Here is a 15,900-nt window from a genome sequence, read left to right as displayed (position 1 = left end):
ACCGTGGTATAGTTGCCAGATACCGCCACCAGACTAAACATTCTGAAAACCGTGACACTATTCTCTATCGTCGACTGTACTTGGGATGGGAAGAGGGCCTGCATGGAGACTTGTCTAGAGGAACCCCCAGGTTTAGTGTCACATGGCAGGCATGGCAACACACCCCTATTGATCGATTGATTAAATCACATGTTCTCACTCCCTCACTGTACTTCTGTTGCACTGACACACACAACTAATAGTAAATAGATAAAAGATAAAAAAGACTAACTTTAGAGATATTTTCATATACAATAATCATGGGATGTACTATAAATGTTTTATCATGTAACTCAATCTCCACCTTGCATTTTCATGAATGTTATCATTGATTATGATTATAATGATATTCCATTAGCTTGGGACATCCTCAACAATAATTTAGCACAAGTAAGTACAGTCACCTCTCGATTAACACGAGTTTAAATAACGCGTTTTTGATTTAACACGAGTTGATATTTAAGGAGATACATTTAACTAACGCGATATGTTTGATTTAACACAACTTTCATCGATGGCGTCACCACGCAGAGAAACTGTCTCAGTCTAAAGCTGTGAGTGGAACGTTTCTCTGGAATACGTACACTGCATTTTGACCTCTACTATGGCACTCAAGCGTCCTTCCACCTCCTCACAGGAGGTGGAAGGACGGGGTGAGGAGGGAGGAGGCAGAGTGGGGTGAGGATTCAGCAGACGATGACGACGACCAGTGACGCATCAATAATGTGATGGTGAGTGTGAGGACGTGTTTTTGTTGTGTCAGTGACTTACAAATGTAATGTAGCAATTCTTTCTTTAAAAAACTTTGACTTAAAGGAGTTATCTTTGTCACCAATAGCATGGGTAGTCAAAGGAAGAGGAAGGAGGCAAATGAGGCAGAGTGGCAGAGGTGAAGGGAGCAGCTGGTGACAGGGGCGCGGGGTAAATGTAAGAAGTATGACAGAGAGAGAACGAAGATGATGCACGTGTTTCTGAGTGAGATGGGACATGAGGTGAATGGGAGGACTGGAAGGGAGTGGATGGTGCTGCTGCTGGGGCTGAGTGGAGAGACGAATGGATGAGTAATTGAGGCAGTGAAAGAGTTCCTGGAAAGCATGTGGCATGCAAGATGTAGGGAATGATACCTTGCCCCGAGTAGAACATAGACTTTCCGCATGTTTTTGTTTTCTTTCACAGGAGCTGCCGACACAATGGCCTGGCTGGGGAGAAATCCCAAGCCACCTGTGACATCAAGATCAAGATCGAGGAGGGACGGTGGCCAACGCAGGTGAAGAACAAATTTAAATAAAATGTTTTTTTTTTTTTTTTTTTTTCCATGACCTACTAATGTATTAATAATGGGTTTTTTTAAGGTTAGAGTAACAAAATCCCCAAAATTGGCAGTCTTTCCCAGTGTCCAGGAACGTAACCCCCCCCCCCTATTACCATTGTTTCCTATGGGAAAATTATGTTTAAATAACGCGACATTTCCAGGAACATAACCCTCGTATTAATCAAGAGGTGACTGTATCTGATCAATCCAGGTGCACAATTGCATCCCATATTTTTTAATCTGCAATAATTGTTGCAAAATATCTGAGGGACACTGGTTTGTAACTATTAAGTAAATAAATATAGCGTTCACCAACCACTCACCTGGAACCAGATGGTGTTGATGAGTCGAGAGAGACCAAAGATAGGCAACACCCAAAACATATTGAAGAGGGCACTAAGCACAGGTTGCACATACATCCATACCCTGCTGTCCTTTTCTCCACTGCCCAGCAAGTAGCCCATCATCAAACTAAGGGCTGGCAGCAGTGCATACTCAAAGAAGAGCAGACTGAGGCCAAAAACTACCCCATTGAGGATACAACACTGCATGGTGCGATACATCACATTGTTGCTGCTGTCCTCCCTGTAACACATCAGCATAACAATAAACCCTGAAAATGGGAATCATTATATATCAGTCATTCACATATTTTCAGTTATTTTGTAATGACAAACTAATAATGGTCAAATACACTAATGATGCATTATACAAATAGGGTGTTGAAAGCATGTATAGTGCACAATGCAGTCAATCAAGGAACAGTTCATTAGTAAGGCAAAAATTCTAACATTTATTACTGTTCAAGATTAGTTCATATCACAAGTGTACCATGCTAAGAAAGAAAATGACTAAAGGTGACCAAAGGAATCTAAATTAGACGATTTATCCAGCATTCAATACAGACAAATAGTACCACAGCCTTCCACTCATTCTTCTATACTCCAATAACCATTTCTAACTTTATAAGGGTCTAGATACTATGCTTCTGATCACTTTTCAACGACATTATGCCTTAATGTCCCTTGCTGACTCCATTTAAGCCTGTCCTACTCTTCCCATTTCAATATCATTGCATATATATATATAGATATATATATATATATATATATATATATATATATATATATATATATATATATATATACATATATATATATATATATATATATATATATATATATATATATATATATATATATATATATATATATATATATATATATATATATATATATATATATATATATATATATATATATATATATATATATATATATATATATATATATATATATATATATATATATATATATATATATATATATATATATATATATATATATATATATATATATATATATATATATATATATATATATATATATATATATATATATATATATATATATATATATATATATATATATATATATATATATATATATATATATATATATATATATATATATATATATATAAGCTATGGATTGATAGATAGATAGAGAGACAGACAGATAGATAGATATACTCTACTATAAAGCTATAGCAAGTAGGTGATAAGACAAGATTGGCTATGAGGATGGCAAGGAAAAGTAAGACAATGAGGAAGACTCCCAAACTTCTTTTGAGAAACAAATGATAATTAGTTGAGGGCAATGATAAGTAAATGAATGACCATGCTTGGCCAAATTTTTTGTTAAGAATTTCTGACACCTTGACTGAGGGCACAAAATAATTGGTGAAATTATATCATTTAAAAGCAAGGTAGTAATACAATACCAAGAGCGATGTGAATCATGCACAATGGAACCAGCGAGGATCCTCCACAGCACTAACTCTTTTTGTTCAGCATGCTTCTGCTTCTTCTCAGCCTGTTGCGCTGCCCTTCGGCGAGCCAGGCTGGTCTCCTGAGGCAGACTGCTAACATCTTTGGAAGGTTCTTGTGTATCGTAAGTGAAGATCAATCCAAACCCAGCAATGCTGTCTCTCACTCCGCGTAAAAACCCATGTAATGTCGACTGTGGAAGAACAAAGGACTAAGACTGTAAACCTGTCGAGGTCAGAACTAAAAGTAAATGCAATAAAAAGCAAACTGAGTATAGAGACAAGGGAAAGCATATTTTAACCAAAAATTTTAAGAATCAAAAGAAATGCATAAAGTAAACATTTACTACATAATAATACAGGTAGCCCTCGAGTTACAACCAGGTTCAGGAGCGACAGGCTGGTCATAAGCCGAAAATTACATCGAAAAATAAAATAAAATGTTATTCAAATGTCCCACTGTGGATAGAGCAGCACTCCTGCACTTCCTACCCTCTCCCTTTACCCACCTCTTTCTTTATGCACTCGTCTCACTCGAGTCTACGTTCGGTTGACCCTTTAGATACACAACGTTGTGCATCGTTACCTCTTCCCTTATGCACTCGCCTCACCCGAGCCTATGTTCGGTTGCCCCGTTAGATAAACAATGTTGTGCATTGTTACAAAACTGATATACCAAGTTTTGCCAAGACTGTGGCAGGAGCCAAACACCCATCAGTATGCTGTGCAGGAGGGTTGTGCTGGCAGGGGGAGGGCAATGTTTGTAAACAAAGGACATAATGTAGTTATTTGAATAGCCAGTGTCACCTCTAATGCATCTCCTAACCTTTTGTGAATGTTTCATTCCACTATGATTGCTGTTTTCGGTAAATGGGGGAGGCGGAGGCTGAATGGATAGCGTGACGGCCCCGCGTTCGGGACGACGCGAGTTCAATCCCCGACCGGTGCCACCAAGCTGGGATTTTTCAGCCGCCGCCAAGTGGCTTAAAACTACCCACATGCTGTCCAGAAGACCACCTATCAACCCGGACTCTAGATTCTAGGATTAACCCGCCGTCTGCCAGCGCCGTATATATACGATCTAACCTACTTATGTCAAGGATAATACCAGCCACAGATATATATATCTCTGATATAACACGCTTGAACTTTGGCGGCTGGGCGCCACCCATGTGAGTCACCCAGCCCCACATCATGCGCGGCATCGCCGCCCGCCCCCAGTACTGAGTGACGACATGGCGCCCACCTGCTTAGAGAGATGAAGACATTTGGCTGTGTTACAACTGCTGCCCTGATGGGGGATGTGTATATGTATATATGTATGAAAAGTAGACACAGCAACCACAGAAAAATATATAGTGAAAAACACACAAAAACGATGTTTACAAGATATCCGCTACTTATCGCTGTCCTCCTATAGCGCCCCGCCCATCACTGTGCCCACAAACAACGCCCACAGGTTCATCTAGGTAATTTTTTGAAAAGAAAAAAAAAGCCTGGCTGGGGTTGGCTACAGGTCTTCAAATAGCCGGCAGACGGCGGGTTAAAGATGAGCTCCGGGAGGGCAGCATGAGCCAATGCAAGATGGCGCCACTATAAACACTAGCCTGCGCCAGAACGGGCTGGGTTGACCATCAGGACCCACCGGGAAGAAGCCTTGGACAGATCATCAGGATCCACCGGAAAGAAGCCTACCAGTGCAATAGGCCTCGACGTTAAAAAAAATAAAATAAATAAAATAAAAAAACAACTCTAAAGGATGCTGCTGGAATAATGTGAGGGAGTTGTTGTGAGCCACCATTTTGGTTGCAATCAGCTGATTGACTTTCCAGTTTGGCTCGCTCCCTTCCCCCACATCTGCAAGGAGTTGTGGGAGTTAGTGAGTAAACCAAACACAGCTGAAACTTGTAAACTGTGGAAATAACTGGGTAGACTCACTCCACCCTTGCTCGGCTCATGTGCTAGCCAATTGCCATCTGCAAGATCTAGCAGTATGCTTGTATAGCGGACTGTAGGCCTATAAACTGGTAGAGCATTGGCAGATCCAAGGGGGGGGGCCTAGGGGCCCCAGGCCCCCCCCATAGTCCTGAGTGGATACAGGAAAACTAGCTCAAAAGCGCGCTGTGGCTATAACAACAAAACTCGCAGGACATTCCAAATTGTGTGTTAGGCAATTTCGTCAGACACTTCAACAATCCGGCCCCCAAAAAACTTTTTTCCTGGATCCGCAACTGTGGTAGAGTAGTGACTACCAACTGCAGTGTGAGTAGTACCTACAGCTTGAGTTCTAAGGGCAAATGGAATGGCCCATACCACTCATACTTCCCCCCTCCTGCCAGCGAACAAGGACTGAAGACACTAGTGGGGGGGGGCGCAGGAGTGCTGTGTAAGCAAACAGTTGCTCTATCCATGGTGAGATATTTGAAATGTTAACTCATTACTTAACCCTTACAGTGGAACCTCGGGTCATGAACGCTCCTCATCATGAACAAATCGGTTCACGAACAAATTTTCCAAACAAAAAACGTCTCAGGTGACGTACGGCGTCTCAAGCTACAAACACGTGAGCCGGCAGGGTCGCGGGGTGACAAGCCAGTAGTATCAGCAGGAGAGTCAGTTGCAGTTGCTTAACCCCATTAAACCGCAAAAGTTTTTCGCAGGAGATCCCACCATAACGCAAAAGTCAGCCAGAAAATACACTTTGAAACTGAGAAAAAGTCATAAAAGATGTATTATAGAAAATTTTCTGGTGCACCCTGCTGTGAAATCCGTTTCTTTCTAGGTTGTCGCTTTTGGCTGGAATTCCATGATTCCCCCAAACTTTCAACTTTTTACTGGTGCGACGTACAGGAAAATTTATTAAAGATATGTTGCTCATTTTATCACGATGGAGTCTGAAAAGCATAGTTTATAATCTTTGACCCGGAAATCTACTGCCTACAGAGAGCCAAAGTTGTAGTGAAACTCGAAAATAATTTTGGTAAATATTTGTATTTTTTTCATTCTGGAATGAATCTCATTGAATAAAAGTTGAAGAAAATCATCCGTATAACTCAACTGTGAAATCAGATTATGATTTAGACAGACCGTTTCACTGGAATTCCATGATACCCCAAAAATTCCAACTTTTTACTGGTGCGACATACAGGAAAATTTATTGAAGAAAAGTTGCTCATTTTATCACGATGGAGTCTGAAAAATATAGTTTATAATCTTTAACCCTTAGATTACGGCGATCGTATATATAAGTGCGCTACCATACGCACCACCTGTACGGGGATCATATATATAATCACCACACTCTACGCTCCCTACATTTCAAATATACCGCCAGTTTTTGACTCAGAAGAATGGTGGAGGCATCTGGCATCCGTACACACTCTCATTCGTCTCCAGTGCGCAGCCTACCGAAGGCCACAGATCATTTTCCACTTTTGTTCGGAATACATCTGGCATGTCTCGTGACGCGTCAAGCAGTTCCTCCGCTCCGGGCGGAAGTAGAGCGCGGGCGAATCAAAGTGACAGTGACTCTGATGACTGCTATGGTAGTGACATTGACAGAGGAGGGAGGAGCAAGGAGAGAGAGAGAGAGAGAGAGAGAGAGAGAGAGAGAGAGAGAGAGAGAGAGAGAGAGAGAGAGAGAGAGAGAGAGAGAGAGAGAGAGAGAGAGAGAGAGAGAGAGAGAGAGAGAGAGAGACAGAGACAGAGAGAGAGAGAGAGAGAGAGAGAGAGAGAGAGAGAGGGAGAGCAGCCTCCCGTCCCTCGCAAGCAGCCCCGCCCCCCACACCCAACTCGAGGCCTTGCACGCGAGCTCCTCAAGTTTATTTCTGTCCAAAATTTTTTCACCTCAGACGGTAAAGATGCATTTTCTCCCTCAACTAGCAAGTGGTTTACCTAACAACAACACTATCAGAAAGTCGCATGAGGTTTAGAAACGTCGAAAGGTAAAGGCCAAGCCTTCACCAGCGGGGTTCACAAATGAATTGCATCGAAGCGGAGCAGCACACCCTCACCCGTCACTGGTCTAAGCCACACTGACTCCTGTCTCAACTCTCGGGTCTCTTCTTGGCTTCCCGCCTCAGTACGGCGACCACTTCTCATCTGCTCGCCCCATCCCCTCATGTGGCTGGCATGGATGGCTATGTGGCTGTGTCGCTTCATTTCATCCGCAGCGTGATCCGCCCAAGGCAGCGACTCTTCGTGTGTAGATCAATGCCAATGCAAACAAAAAAACACTGATTTTAATTGTTCCAAACCCTTTATAACGTGAATAATTTATGAATACATTTACCTCCGATATAAATATCAGGTAGTGACGTTATAAGAAATTTCATACACTTTACAACCTTCGAAAAAATATTATGACCATTTATCTCCACGATACATAACAAGCGGAATGTTTCTCCTATTTATTCTTCTTGGCAACGTTCGCAATAATAAAATAAAAAAATTACAGTCGCTCTTTTTATTGTTCAATGAGTGTCACCAATAGGACAGAAGCTGTACTCAGCTCCTGACTGACACAGTACTCCTACAGAGAGAGAGAGAGAGAGAGAGAGAGAGAGAGAGAGAGAGTGTGTGTGTGTGTGTGTGTGTGTGTGTGTGTGTGTGTGTGTGTGTGTGTGTGTGTGTGTGTGTGAGTGAGAGTGGGGTGTTTCCACGCGACGTGTCACGGCCACGAGAAAATGTGCAATATTTTTTACTGTCATAACTTTTTTATTATTATTAGGAGAGAAGTCTTATTACACAACCATATATACTAGATGAATAAACAATTATTGCAAAGAATAAAGACACCATTTCCACCTCTTTTAAATGTCTAAATTTTTCCCGTGCACACCATCCAGAGAAATATATCGCCACCCGTACTCTAAGGGTTAACCTGGAAATTTACTGCCTACAGAGAGCCAAAGTTGCAGTGAAACTCGAAAAATAATTTTCGTAGTTTTTTTCATTATGTAATGAATCTCATTGAATAAAAGTTGTAGGAAATTATTTGTATAACTCAACTGTGAAATCAGATTAATATTTGGACAGACCGTTTGGCTGGAATTCCATGATTCCTAAAAAAATCCAACTTTCGCTTCCCACTCCTCTGAACACTCCTGTGAACAAGATATTGGTTCATCTAGACCATGGGTTTTCAACCTGGGGTACACATACTCCCAGGGGTACGGGAGAGCAATTTTATGGGTACGTGACTGGTTTCTCAAAATACTTCGGTTTTGAATGTGCAAACCTATATGTAGGCTTACATGTGTTAGGCTAGACTAGACTACACAGGGACTTCCTTGTAAGTTACTAGTTATTAACTTGTTACAAGCCTTAACAACCAGCACTAGCTCACAGTCACTGGAATACAATACCCAGTGTCACACTAGCCATTTTCCTCTAACCATTGTGGCTACTGGCAACGCCTGTACGCCCATCCAGGAGCGAGTTGTCGGTTGTCCATAATCTGGTGTCACACTGGGCCTTTTTCTTCCCACTGCGTTGGCGGTAGCTTGGGCAACCGGCAACTCCAACTTTTCCAGGTGTGCGTCACACATGTAAAGGGAAATTAGAAGGGTGTGGGGGGAGGGGCAGAAGGGAGAGTCAGGTCATGTCATGTCATGACACACACACACACACACACACACACAGAAAGGGAAATGAGAAGGGTGTGGGGAGGAAGGGGCAGAAGGGAGAGTCAGGTCATGCCCTGACCAAACCCCTGATCTGACTCCTTTCTGCCCCTCCTTCCCCACACCATTCTCATTCCCCTTGTGTGTGTGTGTGTGTGTGTGTGTGTGTGTGTGTGTGTGTGTGTGTGTATGACAAGTCAGGACATGACCTGACCTGAGTCAGGTCATGTTTTGACCAAAGCCCTGATCTGATTCCTTTCTGCCCCATCCTCCCCACATCCTTCTCATTTCACCTTCTGTGAGTGTGTGTGTGTGTGACAGGTATGGACATGACCTGATCTGAGTCAGGTCATGTCCTGACCAAAGCCCTGACCTGACTCCTTTCTGACCCTCCCTCCCCACACCCTTCTCCTTTCTCCTTGTTTTCATCCTCTCTATCTCTCCATATTTCCTCCACTCCTTTTCCTTGTTCTCCCGTCTTACATCTTCTATCTATTTTTTTCTATCACTCTGTTCCCCTACTCCAATCTACTCCAATCGTAAGGCAGCCGCCTTCAACTGTGGCTTCAAAACGACCCGTTCCCTCTTCCCGTTCTCTCTCTCTCTCTCTCTCTCTCTCTCTCTCTCTCTCTCTCTCTCTCTCTCTCTCTCTCTCTCACCATAGCTACAATGTTTGGAGGAAAACGTCCAGTGTGATACTACCTTTTGAGGTAGCATGCGTGACGGCGATGGTAAGTAGACGTGACCCCTACACGTCAAAGCAGCGCAAAACTCGGGATGGTAAGAATTTAGGACTAACTGCGATACTCGAGGATCGCAAAACTTAGATAGCACGAAACTCGGGAGGGTACTGTAAAACAATGACCAAGCCTCAGAAAAACTATTCCGGTGAAGAAAAAATAACCTAAATGTAAAGGACAGAAACAGATTTTAGAAGGTAAAAACAGAATGTGAAATGTGTGAGATCGATTAAAGACACTTTGTGAAAAGTGTAAGACTACAACTGTAATACCCTGAATTCACACAAACCTTTGCACATCACAAAACAAAGAATTGATCCATATCCAAAAAGGGGATAACAAACATGTCCAATGCCAAGGACTGAACCCGCAACCAGCTAGACAGGAACCCATTCCTCAGCCATGGAGCTAAAGAGGTACCCCACAAGCTGAACAGACTTTTTAAGAGCTTCCTGCATCAAGCAGGTCACTTCACAACAATTGTATATAGAAGAAGAGGAAGACATTATTGGAGAATACTTAATTGAAAATAAAAGCAGTGAAGAAACAAAAAGAACTACTGAAAGTGTGGATAATAAGGGAAAAGAAAAGGAAAGAAAAAGAGGAAAAAAACAACCCAGACAGTGAGGGACTACATCAGGGAGTGTCATTACAAAGGCAAACCTCCCAACCTTAAATTTAAAATATGTGCAGCTTCATATTATGATTATAGGGCATGCAATTTTGCCCTTAAACCATTATGTGAAGGTGTATAAAATAGTTTGAGGCAGAAAGCTAAACTACACATTTACCTCTTAAGGGAGGAGTCCTCCGTGAAAATATGAAAATAATTTTCAAAAAATACGAAATTGAGTTATATGGTCTGACTCTATGGCAACACCCTGTTCTTTGGCTTTCGTATGGTAGATTTTTTTTAGTCAGACATAAATTTAAATGCCAATAGCGAGATTTAAATGGCTACTGTGTGGGCGTGGCACGCTGACTGCGGCGCATTAGCTGGCATGCCAAAGTATGGAATAAATGTTGAAAAATCAAACATGCAGCAATCTTCAAGGTGAAGTTTGTAACCCATGTAACAGTTTTGGAACACAATTTGGGTAGGCGGTGGCTGAGTGGTTAGCGTGCGGGCACCATTCACCGCGAGATAGTGATGTTTCATAAGGTAGGTAATGAGACACTGGCACGGTACTAAAACGAATCTTAACCTTTTTTTGTACAAGGAGAGACACATGTGGGTAATTACTGAGAATCACTACGCGCCTCCAAAATACGATATTACGCCTCCATATTATACTTAAGGGACAAAATACATGTCCCTTAACCATAATATGAAGGCAGAAAAACTTAAAAGTAAAGAAAAAGTGGTAAAGGTAGTGAAAAGGCAGATTATACATACGTACATTTGTGTTTTGGTAGCAGCGGCGGCTCTTGCTCTTGCAGTATTGGGAGGTGAGCAGTGTTGCCAACAATCTGGTTAGTGATGGTACATTAAGTTAGCGATTAGCCCACGCATGTCCACCACGCATGGTTATTTATTTATTTTTTAGAACACGCACCTTTACCTAATACTATACACGGCCCAAACCTACACAAAACCCTTTGGGTAAAGATGCATGTTCTAAAAATAAAAATTGACCACACGTGGTGGACCTGGTCTCACATGCGTGGGCTAATCGCTAACCAAGTGTTGGATCGTTGGCAACACTGCTCAACTCCCAATGGCTGTCACCAACACCAAAACAAATGTATGCTTTTTTTTTTTTTTTTTTTTTACGTCGTAGCCTATTGCGCCGGTAGGCTTCTTCCCGGTGGATCCTGAATTTCTGATGGTCAGTCCAAGGCTTCTTCCCGGTGGGGCCTGATGGTCGGCTCAGCCCGTTCTGGCGCAGGCGAGTGTTTATAGTGGCACCATCTTGCATTGGCTCATGCTGCCCTCCTGGAGCTCATCTTTAATCCTAGAATCTAGAGTCCGGGTTGATAGGTGGTCTTCTGGACAGCATGTGGGTAGTTTTAAGCCACTCGGCAGCGGCTGAAAAATCCCAGCCTGGTGGCACCGGTCAGGGATTGAACTCGCATCCTCCTGAACGCGGGGCCGTCACGCTATCCATTCAGCCACCACCTCCCCATCCCTCCCCTGTATAAGCCTTTTCACTACCTTTACCACTTTTTCTTTACTTTTAAGTTTTTCTGCCTTCATATTATGGTTAAGGGAAATGTATTTCGTCCCTTAAGTATAATATGGAGGCGTACGATCGTATTTTGGAGGCGCATAGTGATTCTCAATAACTACCTAGATGTGTACCAATCAATTGTCGTGTTGACTTCATCTTGATGTTACGGGTTCATCCTTCAATCAGGGTCGGACTGGCCTACCTGTGTGCCCGTGTGCCAATGACACATGGACCCCCCAAGGTACATGGCCCCCTGGACTTAACCCATGCTAAGTTATATAATAATGACACTGACTCTTGTCATTGTTAAATGGGCCCAGGCCCCCTCCAGCCACTATAGATGGCACAGCCCCCTTGAGCACCCCAGTCCGACTCTGCCTTCAATGACTGAAATCCGCAATGACCTGCAACCCCAGTAATACGATATTGCAATGTGACGTACTCGAGATATGTGGCTGCTTTAAGTGCTCTTTTATCCCACTCATACTCATTATCTAAAAAAAAAAAAAAAAAATACACCAAAATATGTAGAAAATTTGGCTGTAGTCTAAACAGCTTACATACTGCAAACTCATCCTCCGTGCAGTGTTCCAGCACACGGCTGCAAAGGGTGCTCTCCTTGCACCCCGCCCAGCCACTGCCAGCACAACACTGGGCCAGTATTCTCAAACCTTTCGGCGCCCAAGTACACATATTTGACAAAGTTTTCGAAGGCGTTTAGGGCATTTCCAGTTGTAATTTCATGACCCTGGTGGCAGTGTGATCCTTCTGTACCATGAATGTGAAAAAACCCTAATGAAAACCCGATTGATCTCCTTTTCGGCCTTTGGAAATAGTAGATGTGGGAGGTGGAAGCGTCTGAGAATACCATCCATGCTCCTCCTCCCATACTATTAAGACGGGGCGAATCATTTCCCCTTCAGCTTACCTTCAGTCCGTCCATCTCACATTCTGTTGGCCTTCCTTCCTTTATCACAACACCGTGCATCAGGACCGCCAGGGCCGCTGTATGGGGGATCGGACTCCCTCGCCCTGGGGACTGGAGCCTAAAAATACACGTAAAGGAATCCAACCACATGTGTGTTTATTGTTTATCTCCAACAGCTGATTCACCTTTCCCGCCAAATTCAAATATTGAGTCGCTCCCTCCTCGGTAGTTTTCCATTTCATAAGTCATATAGAGAAAAAAACATCGTTATTTTTCTAGGTTATTATTACCTAATTTACTGCATACTATGTAAATCCTCCTATGCACATTTCAGTTAAACTGCATATTATATAGCATATTATATACGGGAAATTATTTTCAGAGTTGCAAATCAATACTATAAAGGAAAAGTGAAATGTTCGCCATCCTATCCCCCAAGCAGTAGAATGAAACTACAGGAATATTGTATTAATTAAAGTGAAACGCCAGAATTTGCTTTTTACTATGCCCCAACATGACCACCGCGTGTACACACGAGAAATTAATCCAGATAAGGAAAGATTTTGCCGGCGCCGGGGATCGAACCCGCGACCTGCGAGACCGGGATCGAGAGCCACTCGATCCTTAACCAGTCGACCAAAGAGGCACCCCCCTCGCAGAATGATCGAGTTAATTATGGGAGGCTAGCCCATCAGGCAAGTCAGCTGCACTACATATGGCCCCCCATTCCTATTTAGATTAATTTCTGTGTGTTGAGACTTTCCATTTTCTATAAACTTCGGAGAGCATGGGCCATCACTCTACCTGTTACCCACTCGGGGTGACGCAACAGAATCACAGGATCGAGGATGCCACGTACCGCCTTGCCACCAGTGAAACACCAGAATATGCTCTTTACTACGCTCCAACACGACCACCGCGTGTAACGAAACACACACGAGAAAGTAATCCAGCAGACTAGGATAGGTTTTGCCGGCGCCGGGGATCAAACCCGCGACCAGCGAGACGGGAGAGCCACTCCTTACCAGTCTGCCAAAGAGGTACCCCCCTCGCAGAGTGAGTTATGGAAGGCTCGCCCATCAGGCAAGTCAGCTGCACAACAAAAGTATAAATGTAACAAAACGGATTGCAGACTCAATCAATTCTAAAAGCTGGTTCAAGAAGTGAGGAAAATACAGGAAAAAAAGGGGTGCCTGACCTGTATGTTGCATTTTCTCCATTTACTGATTAATATACCTCTAACAATGACATGCATGATTGTGTAACACGGTTGGTTGACGTCGAGTTATAGACTAGCTATTATTTGCGTATGGATAAGTTTTTCTCCTTCCTGACCCAATTAATACTTCCTTCTGTTTTCTCGTAGTGAGTTTTGATCACATCTGAGACGCTATACCTAGAAGACTGTACAGCCTTCTACCTACATTAAAAGTGAGGCCATGGTCACTATATAATGAACATCATACAGAGGAAGTGTGCGGGATCAGGGCGGGTGTGGAACATTTCTTCTCAGCTTCTACTTAATAAAGACAAGGAAATGCTGGTGTATTTCTATGAAAACCTACATACATCCTGAGTGCATATAGTGCAGCAGTTGAATAACTAAAAACATATGATTGTGGAAGAAATAAGGCAGACAAGCTCATTTACTCCGACGATCTGGGAGCGAGAAATTCTATGTTTTGAGTGGAATATTGTTCACCGGCTAAGCTCCGCCCACCTCTACCCCCCATATGCTTCACCTCACAATGAAGAGCTGCCTGCTGAGGGCCACTCCATGTATTATTTCTCCAAGGGCCCTCAGCGGGCGCTGCTCTTCACTGCGAGATGAAGCATGGGGGGTAGGGGTGGGCGGAGCTTAGCCCATACCTGTCAAGTCTTACGTTTTTTGCGTGTCTTACGTAATTTCGGTGATTTTCAAGTCTTACGGCGTAAGTTGAAAATCTTACGTTTTTTCTCTGCTTGCAATGGTTTTTTTTTTAATGTTTCTTTTAACCAATTTGAAATATATCGTACGCGCCATATTTAAATTCATGTGAGCGTACTGAGTAACGGTTACTTTTACGGTTAATGTGTGTGTGTATGTGTGTGTGTGTGTGTGTGTGTGTGTGTGTGTGGTTGGGGGGGGGGGGGGTGAGAGGAGGAGGTACCTCGATCGTGCACCCTGCTTGAGTCCGTCGGAACCATACCTGTCAAATCTTACGTTTTTTATACACAAACTTATGGTTTCTAACGCAAAATCTTATGGCAAGACACCACAGTAGCTGGACAGGTATGTTAGCCGGAGAGCAAGTCCACCCATAACATTGGCTTTCTTGCTCCCAGATCGTCGGAGTAAATGAGCTTGTCTGCCTTATTTCTTCCACATATCATATTGTTATGCCGGACGCGTACTTGGGTTCCGTGTCGCCGTCAGGAGACTCCGTGGGAGGGAGATATGTAAACACTGCACAGCTTCTGTAGTTTAATATTCTTCCTTAGTAGTACACTTCACTCTGACTCTTCACTTACCAATAGCTTACTATGACTGGGGCTGCACTCTCTCGCCCTCTTCTCCTATATATATCCAGAACAGTACAGTCTAGAATGTTACAGTATATTTTAGATCACACAAGAACATGTAGCAAAATATATGCGAGTTGGCAACACTTCCCGCCTGGCGTCTGGCCGGGACGGCTCGCCTTGCTCCCCGCCCCCCTGCTCGCTTCTCCCGGAGCCTTCTAGAGGCCTATGGTCGTCGGGGGAAGCTTCCAGCACAACACTATTCCCCCCTCTTAATTGTGATCGTCCCGATCACACACTTATGTAACTATATACAAACATAAGAAAATTAATCAAAAACATAATAATCGTCGTATCGTTGTGGACGCCTGCGTTGTCTCTGTCTTCTGCTCGGTGCCTCCTGCGCGTCTGTCTCCTGGTGCGCCTCGTCGTCGTCCGCTTCTTGGGGTGTCCCTGGAACATCTGCCGAAGCCGGGAGGTTATCTCCCTCGGCTGAAAGGTCCAGAAGGCCTACGTCGTCGTCGACCTCCTCTCGGTCCTGGACGTCCCTTGCGTTTTCGTCGGCTGCTGGGTGTCTGTAGTTGTTCCAGGTGTAGTTTCCCGGACCGTGGTACCTCCATAGGCGGTTGACGTGGACAGTTTTCTGCTTGGTCCTTTCCGTTCTCCGGATTCGGTAAGTCACGTCGGAGAGGCGTTCTAGCACAGTGTAAGGGCCTTCCCAGGGGCTCTGTAACTTCGGAGACTGTCCTTTCTTCCT

The 15,900-nt window shown here is 43.5% G+C and overlaps 1 protein-coding gene across 3 annotated transcripts in view; it reads right to left on the bottom strand.

The window, feature by feature from the left end:
- LOC126998338 (etoposide-induced protein 2.4 homolog) overlaps positions 1 to 12,671 on the bottom strand; it is a 40,996-nt gene extending 28,325 nt beyond the window's left edge. Inside the window, exons 1-3 of one of the 3 annotated variants that reach the window (XM_050859835.1) lie at positions 12,642 to 12,671; positions 3,134 to 3,372; positions 1,675 to 1,936 (exon numbers count right to left, since the gene is read on the bottom strand). In XM_050859835.1, the coding sequence (XP_050715792.1) occupies positions 1,675 to 1,936; positions 3,134 to 3,372; positions 12,642 to 12,656 (516 nt within the window). In that variant the 5' untranslated portion in view covers positions 12,657 to 12,671. Of the gene's footprint in view, positions 1 to 1,674; positions 1,937 to 3,133; positions 3,373 to 12,277; positions 12,434 to 12,641 lie in introns of those variants that run through there. The other 2 variants (XM_050859837.1, XM_050859836.1) reach the window with 2 other exon arrangements.
- Between the last annotated feature and the right edge of the window lie 3,229 nt (positions 12,672 to 15,900).

Source organism: Eriocheir sinensis, chromosome 14 (assembly GCF_024679095.1).
Source record: "Eriocheir sinensis breed Jianghai 21 chromosome 14, ASM2467909v1, whole genome shotgun sequence".
NCBI lineage: Eukaryota > Metazoa > Arthropoda > Malacostraca > Decapoda > Varunidae > Eriocheir > Eriocheir sinensis.
The sequence above is the reverse complement of the archived record's forward strand: the minus strand, read 5'-3'. Positions and strand labels throughout refer to the sequence as shown.